Here is a 12,498-nt window from a genome sequence, read left to right as displayed (position 1 = left end):
CTTTCTCTCTCTCCCCCAGCCCCTCAGTGTGTTTCAATCTCTAGCAGTTATTTTATTCTCACTGATGTTTGGTGGGCCCATATTTGACAAGTGGGCTTTCTGAGTTGACTTCCTACCTTCAGAGTGAGGTGATTACATTGTCTAGATATGGCATAACTGCACCCCGGCGTTCATAGTAAAATCCCTTTGGCTCACAGATTTATTTGGGGTGGGTTTTTAAATCTCTGTTAAAAGATATTTCAGGGGCTGTTTCCTTATTCTTGTTTTTATTGACTTAACTTTATAGAGTGTTTTTTCTTTGCTTATTTACTTATCTGTCCATTTGACATTTTAAAGGTAAATCCAAGAAAGGAAAGATAACAAGCCCATGCTATCAACCCTTCAGGCTTCCACCATATGCTTGCAATTTATTTCATGAGGCCACTATTTCTTATTTAAAACAAAGCATTTTTGATTAGGCCCTTTAGGCTCATCTCACATTTTTAAAGAAAGCCCTGCTTTCTTCAATATATGAAGAAATCAGTATTTCACATTACAAAATGATACTATTATACTCAATAAATTTAAATTGTAGTTATTCTCTAGTTGGTTTCTATATGGAGTCCATTTTTAAATCGCCTTTGTGTTTCATATTCAGTAATGTGTGGGAACCATGTCACCTAATATCAGAGCTGGTATATTTTCCAATCATTTTGTCTTGTCTTATTTTTCTGCCCAGACTGAAGAGGTCACATCTTTCTGGAGACTTCAACTGCTTCCCAAAGATGCTCCCTTCCCAGACCTATGTCAACATCTCCTTCTTCCAGCCACATGCCTTCCTGATGATTGGCATCCCAGGGCATGAGGCTGTTCATGGATGGATCTCTATCCCCTTCTCCTCCATGTACACTATGGCCCTCACTGGAAACTGCCTGATCCTCTTGGCTGTGAGGAAGACTCCCAGCCTGCACCAGCCCATGTACTACTTCTTGTCCATGCTGGCCCTCACCGACGTGGGCCTCACCCTGTCCACACTGCCCACCACCTTGGGTGTGCTCTGGTTTGACCACAGGCTCATAGGCTTCAATGCCTGCCTGGTCCAGATGTTCTTCCTCCATTCCTTCTCTGTGGTGGAGTCGTCGGTGCTCCTGGCCATGTCATTTGACCGCTTTGTGGCCATCTCGAACCCTCTTCGCTATGCAACTGTCCTCACCAATAATGTCATCATCAGGATCGGGATCGCCATTGTTGCTCGGGCCACTGTATCCCTCTTTCCAGGGCCCTTTTTACTGAAGCGACTGAACTTTTGTCCTGGCAAGATTCTCCTGTCCCACTCCTTCTGTTTCCATGCAGATGTCATGAAACGGGCCTGTGCTGACATTACTGTCAACATCCTCTATGGGCTCTATGTAGTTTTATCCACAGTGGGTGTAGATTCTTTGCTTATTTTCCTGTCCTATACCCTTATTCTTCGTACAGTGATGGGTCTGGCCTCTCCCAGGGAGCGTGTCCGGGCCCTCAACACATGCATTTCTCATATATTAGCTGTTCTGATTTTCTACATCCCAGTCATAGGAGTGTCAATGATTCACCGTTTTGGCAGGCACCTGCCTCACATTGTACATGCTCTTATTGCCTATGTGTACCTGGTGGTGCCCCCTGTGCTCAACCCCATTATTTACAGTGTGAAATCCAAGCCCATCAGGGAGGCCATGCTCAGATTACTGAGAGAGAAGAGGCAAGGCTGATGAAACCAAGAAACAACCACAGAATCTGAAGAAAAACATGACCAGTCTTATGTCCAGAAAGTCCTTACTCAGATCCTTGACCCAGACACATTACCAAGAGTATGACAAGCAAATGGATACTCTCAGACTGATGGGTGACAAAACAGTCTTCATTCTTTCCTGCACTCATTGACTTCAGCTTTTTAATTCAATATTTACTTGTGTGAAAATCTCTGCCATTACTAGAGACAGTAAAATGAACCATACATGGTCTTGTCTCTCCATTGTAAGACAGAAGATTCTAAATATACAATGATAATGAAATGTAATGAGGCTATGATAGGTACACACAAAATGCTATGGGAATACAGAAGAGAGTTTCCTGCCTTCCTAGAGGAAATGAGAAGCAAGTCATGGAAGAAGGAGGCTGAAAGGTGAGAAGGAGTTTGTCAGGCAGAAAAGGTGGGCAAGGGGAAGGCATACCTATGAAGGGAAAAGAATGCAAAAAATAAAAACACTGAGGTGTTGAATTATCTGGTGTGTTTGCAGAAAGGTGAGTAGCCATATGTGGCTCAGCATAATCTCTCTGTGTGTGTATGTGTGTGTGTGTGTGTGTGTGTGTGTGTGTGTGTGTGTTGGAGAATGGCAGGAGATGAATTAGAAATGATGAGGAGTGGTGAGACTCCTTGGGGACCTTCAGACCTCATGGAAACATCTGCCCTCATTCCTTGTTTAAGAGTCAGCCATGGAAAGGCTATTGCATTGTAAAGTTTGCACAGACTTAACTGTGTGCTATAAGTTAGAAAGGTGAAAGGGGAGAAAAAGAGCACAAGGAAAGCATTTAGAAGGTTGATGTAACAGTACTGGGAAAAGAGAATGGAAGCTAAAATTAAATCAATAATGGAAAAAATAGATATATTTTTTTAAAATTTTATCTCTACATTTCTCTTCTTTGTCTTCTGAAAGTGTCAGAAGCAATGAGCAAAGCTAGGGCCCACATATTGGTTTTTAAAAACCATTCCCTGGGGCGCCTGGGTGGCTCAGTCGGTTAAGCGTCCGACTTCAGCTCAGGTCACAATCTCGTGATCCGTGAGTTCGAGCCCCGCGTCAGGCTCTGGGCTGATGGCTCAGAGCCTGGAGCCTGCTTCCGATTCTGTGTCTCCCTCTCTCTCTGCCCCTCCCCCGTTCATGCTCTGTCTCTCTCTGTCTCAAAAATAAATAAAACCTTAAAAAAATTTTTTTTAAAAACCATTCCCACTATAATTCCCTGGGATATTTGGAGCAATGGCTAATTCCAGGTATGAAGCAGAAAAAACATAAGGTGATACTGGAATAGCTTATGCACTCTAAAGCAGTAAAGAACACTAAGACAGCAGAGTCCTGTGGAAAAAAAAAATACACAAACTCATTTGAAGAGGCTACCAGTGGATATAGGTGGGTCAATTAGAACATTAAAAATAATTTTTTTTAATTTTTTTTTAACGTTTATTTATTTTTGGGACAGAGAGAGACAGAGCATGAACGGGGGAGGGGCAGAGAGAGAGGGAGACACAGAATCGGAAACAGGCTCCAGGCTCTGAGCCATCAGCCCAGAGCCTGACACGGGGCTCGAACTCACGGACTGCGAGATCGTGACCTGGCTGAAGTCGGACGCTTAACCGACTGCGCCACCCAGGCGCCCCAACTATCAGTACTTTCTAAAGAAGAGTTATTTTTTCCTTCTTCTCTTCTCCCTCTTTGTTTTGAGTATTACTATGGACTCACACTTTCTTTAAAAATTCAATTTGCTATAACCATCTGCTGTCAAAATTATTTTTAATGTTTGGGGCGCCTGGGTGGCGCAGTCGGTTAAGCGGCCGACTTCAGCCAGGTCACGATCTCGCGGTCCGAGAGTTCGAGCCCCGCGTCGGGCTCTGGGCTGATGGCTCAGAGCCTGGAGCCTGTTTCCGATTCTGTGTCTCCCTCTCTCTCTGCCCCTCCCCCGTTCATGCTCTGTCTCTCTCTGTCCCAAAAATAAATAAAAACGTTGAAAAAAAAATTAAAAAAAAAAGAAAGTACTGATAGATTTAGATCTGAACAATAAGAACACAAAATCATATATGTAAAATTCCTACCAAAAATGTCCAACCTGAATCTAACCATGAGAAAGTAATCAGAAAAATCATGTATATAAGAGGCGCCACGCACACAAACACACACACACACAAACACACAGACACACATACACACACACCCCAGCCTGGAATCTTAAGAAAGGCAATTTTGGGGGCGCCTTGGTGGCTCAGTCGGTTGAATGCCAGACTTTGGCTCAGGTCATGATGTCACAGTTAGTGAGTTGGAGCCTTGTGTCAGGCTGTGTGCTGACAGCTCAGAGCCTGGAGCCTGCTTTGGATTCTGTTATCTCCCTCTCTCTCTGCCCCTCCCCGACTCACACTCAGTCTCTCTCTCAAAAATAAATAAACACTAAAAAAAATTTTTTTTAAAGCAGTTTTGTAAAAACTATGTTGGAGAATTAATCTAAATTAAAAGAGATTAAAGGGATATAACAACCAAATACTATCATTAACCAGTAATTATTAGGACAATTGTGAAATCTGAATATGTACTGTATATTGGCAATATTATTAGGTTAGTATAATTTGCTTAGATTTGAAAACAGTTTTCTCATCATGTAGGAGAATCTATTTTTAGGAGGTCCATAGTCAATATTTATTGAGAAGGATTGTAATGTCTACAATTTACTTTCAAATGAGTCTGCTGAGGGGAGTCTGGGTGGCTCAGTCGGTTGAGGGTCCAATTCTTAATTCTCTTGATTTCAGTTCAGGTAATGATCCCGGGGTCATAGGACTGAGCTCTGCATCAGGCTCATGCCAAGTGTGGAACCTGCTTAAAATTCTCTCTCTCTCTCTCTCTCTCTCTCTCTCTCTCTCTCTCTCCCTCTGTCCCTCTCCCTCATTTGGTCTCTCTCTCTCTTTCAAATAAAAATAAAATATATTTTTTTTAAATGAGTCTGCAGAGGAGCGCCTGGGTGATTCAGTTGGTTAAGCATCCAACTTCAGCTCAGGCCATGATCTCATCGTTCATGAGATCGAGCCCTGCATCAGGCTCTGTGCTAACAGTTCAGAGTCTGAGGCCTGCTTGGGATTCTGTGTCTCCCTCTCTCTCTGCCCCTCCCCTGCTCAGGCTCTGTCTCTCTCTCTCTCAAAAAGAAATAAACGTTTAAAAAATTGTTTTAAATGAGTCTGCAGAAAAAGTGTGTATGTGTGTGGTGTGTGTGTTTGTGTGTGTATGCACACATGTGTGGGATGGCCAGGAGGGAGAGACCAAGCAAGCTACATGCCCATGATCCTAGTATCTCAAGAGAGACAGTACAGTGTCTCAGGTAATTATTGAATGAATGCTGAGAGTGATCCTAAGACTGAGCCTGGGTAAGGTAATCCACTGGTGTTCAGAATACAGAATTCAAATGCAAAGGAAGCAAAAAAAATTATATTTCCTCTTGACTAGAATATGCTTTTTATTAAGACTTGACTTGGGATTTTGCCCACTCCCATCCTAAGCCAAGTAAGGGGTTTCAATAGTGATCCCCAAGCACTTGTGCTTCCTCCAATTGTAATACTTAATACATTATACTGTAACTTTATAAATAGTTACATTACATTTGAGACTTTGAAATCCTTAAAGCTAGGGGTCAGTGCTGATGTTCTAGTTATTTCTGTGTTCTCAGTGCTTAACTTGGGCCTGGCACACAAAAACACATTGCTCAACAAATGATGTTTCAGCGAATGCACAAATGAAGACAGTGAAAGGACGTAGCATAAAGCCTATGGGTCTGGTCAGAAATAAAGATCTCTGGGTGTAGGGTCTAGCACTCCTCAGTTTACCTCCAAATGTAGGCAGTAGAGGATGAACCTATAACTGCACAGCCCTGGTGAGTGGATCTCCCAGCTTTTTTTTACTGCTGTAATAGTCACCTACTACTTTCTCCACCCTAAGTGGAAGACTCTTATCCTTCCAGGAAGAGATTAAAGGTTCTGTCTTCTGTGTCTTGTTTCTTGATCTTCCCTCTTCTACTCTCTTTGCAGCTTGTACACACGTCTCTCAGAGAACTTATCATCTGCTACTGAAATCATCTATTGTACTGATATATTCTAGTTCCTGGAAGGCAATACTGATTACATTGAATGCCTTCATTATCCATAAAAGGGATTGGCCCAGACATGGCTTCAGGAATATTATTTGAATAAATATATTTATAAATCATAATTCCTGAACAAATATCCTCATGTCTATTTAACAACTAGTTTCTAAGTTCACACCACACTCAAAGCAATGAAAGCTATAGATAAAGCTCTTCACAGCTGTGGAGCAAATGGGCATCCTTTGTTCTAAAAGGGCATCTTCTTGATCAAGTACAGTTTTCCTCTGGCCTTCCATGATTGCCTGAGATTATAATATTAGAGACTCTAGACTTTGGTTACACATCACTCTATTTTGCTTTAGCTCTTAAAATTCATTGTCCCTGGGATAGGGACACCTTCATTCCAAAATTATCCCAAAAAGACCACCGGGGCAGGCACTTTCTTCACTGACAGGTGCATTGGCAGAAAACTGGGGAGTTGGCAAGTTGAAGTAGAATTTATAGGCCAATGTTAGGAAATACAAATGTTCTCTTAAGATTCTTCTGCAAATATTTCTTTGAATCCTGATATCAATTCTTTTGGTATACATCTAGAAGTAGAATTGCTAGATGATATGGTATTTCCACTTTTAATTTTTTGAGTACCTGCATATTGTTTTCCATGGTGGCTACACCAGTTTACATTACTGCCAACAGTGCACAAGGGTTCCAACTTATTCCCATCCTCACCAATACTTGTTATCATTTGGATTTTCCTTTCTTTTCTTCTTTTGATGATAGCAATACTAACAGTTGTGGGATGATATCTCATTGTGGTTTTGATTTGCTTTTCCCTAATAATTAGCGATGTGTTGAACACCCTTACATATACCTATTGCCCATTTGTATATTTTTGAAGAAATGTATGTTCAATTCCTTTGCCAACTTTTTAATCAGGTTATTTAGTTTTTTTGCTGTTAAGTTGTAAGAGTTCCTCATATATATTTTTATATTCATCCTTTATCAGGTATGTGGTTTGCAAATATTTTCTCCTGTTCCATGGGTTGCCTTTTTACTTTGTTGTTCTATTTTCTGTGCATTAATTTTTTTAAGTTTACTTATTTATCGAGAGAGAGAGAGAGACACACACAGAGAGAGAGAGAGAGAGAGAGAGAGAGAGAGAGAGAGAGAGAGAGAGAAACAGCAGGGGAGAGGCAGAGAGAGAAGGGAACAGAGGATCTGAAGCCGGTTCTGTGCTTACAGCAGAGAGACAAATGCAGGGCTCAAACTCACAAACTGTGAGATGGTGACCTGAGCCTAAGTCTGACACTTAACCAACTGAGCCACCCAGGTGTCCCATGGGCATTACATTTTTAGTCTGATGTAGCTCCAATTGTCTAATTTTGCTTTTATTGATTTTGCTTTTGGTGTCATATCCAATAAATTATTGCTAAGTCTAATGTCACGAAGATTCTTCTCTATGTTTTCTTCTACGTGTTTTACAATCCCAGGTCCACTTTTCTGTATATTGTGTAATATAAGCGTCCAATGTCATTCATTTGCATGGAGATACCCGGTTTTACCAACACCATTTGTTTAAGAGACTGTCTTTTCCCCATTGCATATTCTTGGGACCCTTGTAAAAAACCAGTTGACTCCAGACTCATTCTATGAAGCCAGTATTACTTTGATTCCTAAACCAGACAGAGACCCAGTAAAAAAAGAGAACTACAGGCCAATATCCCTGATGAATATGGATGCAAAAATTCTCAATAAGGTACTAGCAAATCGAATTCAACGGCATATAAAAAGAATTATTCACCATGATCAAGTGGGATTCATTCCTGGGATGCAGGGCTGGTTCAACATTCGCAAATCAATCAACGTGATACATCACATTAACAAAAAAAGAGAGAAGAACCATATGATCCTGTCAATCGATGCAGAAAAGGCCTTCGACAAAATTCAGCACCCTTTCTTAGTAAAAACCCTTGAGAAAGTCGGGATAGAAGGAACATACTTAAAGATCATAAAAGCCATTTATGAAAAGCCCACAGCTAACATCATCCTCAACGGGGAAAAACTGAGAGCTTTTTCCCTGAGATCAGGAACACGACAAGGATGCCCACTCTCACCGCTGCTGTTTAACATAGTGCTGGAAGTTCTAGCATCAGCAATCAGACAACAAAAGGAAATCAAAGGCATCAAAATTGGCAAAGATGAAGTCAAGCTTTCGCTTTTTGCAGATGACATGATATTATACATGGAAAATCCGATAGACTCCACCAAAAGTCTGCTAGAACTGATACAGGAATTCAGCAAAGTTGCAGGCTACAAAATCAATGTACAGAAATCAGTTGCATTCTTATACACTAACAATGAAGCAACAGAAAGACAAATAAAGAAACTGATCCCATTCACAATTGCACCAAGAAGCATAAAATACCTAGGAATAAATCTAACCAAAGATGTAAAGGATCTGTATGCTGAAAACTATAGAAAGCTTCTGAAGGAAATTGAAGAAGATTTAAAGAAATGGAAAGACATTCCCTGCTCATGGATTGGAAAAATAAATATTGTCAAAATGTCAATACTACCCAAAGCTATCTACACATTCAATGCAATCCCAATCAAAATTGCACCAGCATTCTTCTCGAAACTAGAACAAGCAATCCTAAAATTCATATGGAACCACAAAAGGCCCCGAATAGCCAAAGGAATTTTGAAGAAGAAGACCAAAGCAGGAGGCATCACAATCCCAGACTTTAGCCTCTACTACAAAGCTGTCATCATCAAGACAGCATGGTATTGGCACCAAAACAGACACATAGACCAATGGAATAGAATAGAAACCCCAGAACTAGACCCACAAACGTATGGCCAACTCATCTTTGACAAAGCAGGAAAGAACATCCAATGGAAAAAAGACAGCCTCTTTAACAAATGGTGCTGGGAGAACTGGACAGCAACGTGCAGAAGGTTGAAACTAGACCACTTTCTCACACCATTCACAAAAATAAACTCAAAATGGATAAAGGACCTAAATGTGAGACAGGAAACCATCAAAACCTTAGAGGAGAAAGCAGGAAAAGACCTCTCTGACCTCAGCCGTAGCAATCTCTTACTCGACACATCCCCAAAGGCAAGGGAATTAAAAGCAAAAGTGAATTACTGGGACCTTATGAAGATAAAAAGCTTCTGCACAGCAAAGGAAACAACCAACAAAACTAAAAGGCAACCAACGGAATGGGAACAGATATTTGCAAATGACATATCGGACAAAGGGCTAGTATCCAAAATCTATAAAGAGCTCACCAAACTCCACACCCGAAAAACAAATAACCCAGTGAAGAAATGGGCAGAAAACATGAATAGACACTTCTCTAAAGAAGACATCCGGATGGCCAACAGACACATGAAAAGATGTTCAGCGTCGCTCCTTATCAGGGAAATACAAATCAAAACCACACTCAGGTATCACCTCACGCCAGTCAGAGTGGCCAAAATGAACAAATCAGGAGACTATAGATGCTGGAGAGGATGTGGAGAAACGGGAACCCTCTTGCACTGTTGGTGGGAATGCAAATTGGTGCAGCCGCTCTGGAAAGCAGTGTGGAGGTTCCTCAGAAAATTAAAAATAGACCTACCCTATGACCCAGCAATAGCACTGCTAGGAATTTATCCAAGGGATACAGGAGCACTGATGCATAGGGCCACTTGTACCCCAATGTTCATAGCAGCACTCTCAACAATAGCCAAATTATGGAAAGAGCCTAAATGTCCATCAACTGATGAATGGATAAAGAAATTGTGGTTTATATACACAATGGAATATTACATGGCAATGAGAAAAAATGAAATATGGCCTTTTGTAGCAACGTGGATGGAACTGGAGAGTGTGATGCTAAGTGAAATAAGCCATACAGAGAAAGACAGATACCATATGGTCTCACTCTTATGTGGATCCTGAGAAACTTAACAGGAACCCATGGGGGAGGGGAAGGAAAAAAAAAAAAAAAAAAGAGGTTAGAATGGGAGAGAGCCAAAGCATAAGAGACTGTTAAAAACTGAGAACAAACTGAGGGTTGATGGGGGGTGGGAGGGAGGAGAGGGTGGGTGATGGGTATTGAGGAGGGCACCTTTTGGGATGAGCACTGGGTGTTGTATGGAAACCAATTTGTCAATAAATTTCAGAAAAAAAAAAATAATAAATAAATAAACATTAAAAAAAATTAAAAAAAAAAAAAAAAAACAAAAAACAAAACCAGTTGACTGCATGTGTCATTCATTTCTGGGCTCCTATCCCAAATGTCAGTTTTTATATGAGAACTGTCTTTTTTTTTAATTTTTAAAATAATCTCTGCACCCAGTGTGAGTCTTGAACTCACATTCCTGAGATCAAGAGTTGCGTGCTCTTCCAACTGAGACAGCCAGGTGCCCCAGTACCATACTGTTTTAAATTAGTACAGATTTTTAATGTACTGTGAAATCAGGAAGTGTAATGCCTCCAGCTTTTTCCTTCTATCTCAAAACTGATTTGACTATTTTGGTTCTCTTGTGGCTCCATATGAATTTTAGGATTGTTTTTTCCTATTTCTGTAAAAAATGTCATTGAGATTTTGATAGGAATTGTACTGCACTCATAGATCACTTTGGGTAATATGAATATTATCCAAAATATGAATATTTGGACAATATTAAATCTTTTAATCCATGAACACACAATGCCTTTCCATTTATTTGTGTCTTAATTTCTTTTATCAATGATTTATAGTTTTCTGTGTATAAGTCATCTCCTTGGTTAAGTCTATTCCTAAATATTTTATTCTTTTTCATGCTATTGTTAGTGGGATTGTTTTAGTAATTTTCTTTTTGGATAGTTCACTGTTAGCATATAGAAACACAACTGATTTTTGTATATTGATTTTGTTTCCTTCAACTTTACTATGTTTATTAGTTCTAAAAGTTTTTTAATGGTGTTTTGGGAGTTTTCTACACATAAGATCATGTTGTCTGCAAAGAAAGATAATTTTACTTCTTATGTTTCAATTTGGATGGTTTTATTTCTTTTTCTTGTCTAATTGCTCTGGTTAGGACTTTCAGTTCTATGTTGAACAGAAGCGGAAAGAATGGGCATCCTTGGAAGGAAAGGAAGGAAAATATTTTAGTTTTTCACTGTTGAGTATTTTAGTATGTTGAGGTACATTACTTACATATCTAGATTTCCATTATCATTGCAGCATTATTCACAATAGCCAAGATCCAACAATCCAAATGTCCATCAAAAGGTGAATAAAGAAAATGTGGTATATACATACTGTAGAATATTATTCAGCCTTAAAAAAAAAAAGGAAATCCTGCAATTTGCAACAAGGAAACTTTTGGAATTCATTGATATGTCTATTACCTCGACTATGATGATAAATTCATGAATGTATGCATATGTCAAATTTTATTAAATGAATACATTAATAATTTTTACACATCAATTATACTTTAATAAAGCTGCCATGCACACACATGTACACACACAGAGATACTATTGCATTTCAGTCCTGTGGCTTCTTCATATTTTCAATTTATTTCACTCTATTAGAAAAAAAAAAGGAAACTCCTGGGGATGGAACAAGATAGCAAGGAAAATTTCCTAGGTTGGAAGACACTCTGTATCTCTAAAAACATAAAAATAGAGATATGGAAGCTCCCAGTAAACATGTGTACCCCCATTCATCTCTCTCTACCTTGGGACCCTTTATTACCCATCTATCTTCTCAGGTTGCTTGATACATATTTGCTGTGCAACAGAATGGGGCTTTCACAATGTCACATGAAGAACAGACACAGAAAGTGGCAGTTCTTAACCTGCATGAACAATCCTAAGGGCCAAGGAGAGAGTGGAGGGAAAGAGACACAATGAACCCTGTGTTTCTGAAAGGTACCATTTAGCAGGGCCAGAAATTGTTCTGTGTGACTCCAGATGTCTGATCTGATATCACTAAAGAGAAAAGTAAAGGAAAAAACTGAAATGCCCAGAAAAATTTCCTGCAGATGTGGTAGAATGGATGAACCTACAGATGATGAGGATTCTACACCTCTCCTCCACATCTCAGTTGCTTAAATATCTCATTTTCCCTATAACCCTCTATGCCAACACACATATCCCACACATTTTCCATTGCCCAAGAAAAAACAAGTATAGACTATCCTCTGGGCTGTGGCTTGGACATCCCTGGGGAATAGCAACTCGCTAAGGTATCCAGCCAGTGGTATAAAGGTAAGTATCTTAGTTGCAGTTTTTCTGGGCTCCTTCAGGATGTGAAGAGGTAGAGAAGGCTATGACAAGCAAGGTAAGTACCTTGGGGCCAAAATACAATCCCTTCCATACTACTTAGAAGGATGGAGGTCTGGCTAGTGAGTCTGAGATTCCCCTCTCTTCAGCTGCTGCCAGGAGGAGGAGCCAATGGTAAGGAGATGAGCATATGTCAGAAGCAGGAAGAAAAGTAAGGAGGCCTGGACTTCCAGAGACAGCAGATCTATGCCCCTAGATGAAGCAGAGGAAATGAAGGAGTCTACTTTCCTAAAGCACAGAAATTTACTGATTCAGAGAATTATTCAGAAACCCAGCTCTGTGTCCAAGAAAATTAGTACCCCTTTGTTTCTCTAAGTAGGGCA

The 12,498-nt window shown here is 40.1% G+C and overlaps 2 protein-coding genes across 2 annotated transcripts in view; one reads left to right on the top strand and one right to left on the bottom strand.

Moving 5' to 3' along the window:
- LOC125177121 (olfactory receptor 51H1-like) overlaps positions 1-12,498 on the bottom strand; it is a 307,668-nt gene that overhangs the window by 251,703 nt on the left and 43,467 nt on the right. The gene's annotated exons all lie outside the window — the stretch shown is intronic.
- LOC125177116 (olfactory receptor 51I2-like) lies at positions 765-1,727 on the top strand. Its single transcript, XM_047879188.1, has one exon. It carries the CDS (start codon positions 765-767, stop codon positions 1,725-1,727), a length of 963 nt encoding a protein of 320 aa, XP_047735144.1.

The sequence above is a fragment of the Prionailurus viverrinus genome, chromosome D1 (genome assembly GCF_022837055.1).
Source record: "Prionailurus viverrinus isolate Anna chromosome D1, UM_Priviv_1.0, whole genome shotgun sequence".
In the NCBI taxonomy this organism is placed as follows: domain Eukaryota; kingdom Metazoa; phylum Chordata; class Mammalia; order Carnivora; family Felidae; genus Prionailurus; species Prionailurus viverrinus.
Note: the sequence above shows the minus strand (reverse complement) of the source record. Positions and strands in the feature narration are given on the sequence as shown.

Coding starts and splice junctions, on each gene's coding strand:
- LOC125177116 (XM_047879188.1), top strand. CDS start 765: ATGCTCCCTTCCCAGACCTATGTCAACATCTCCTTCTTCCAGCCACAT.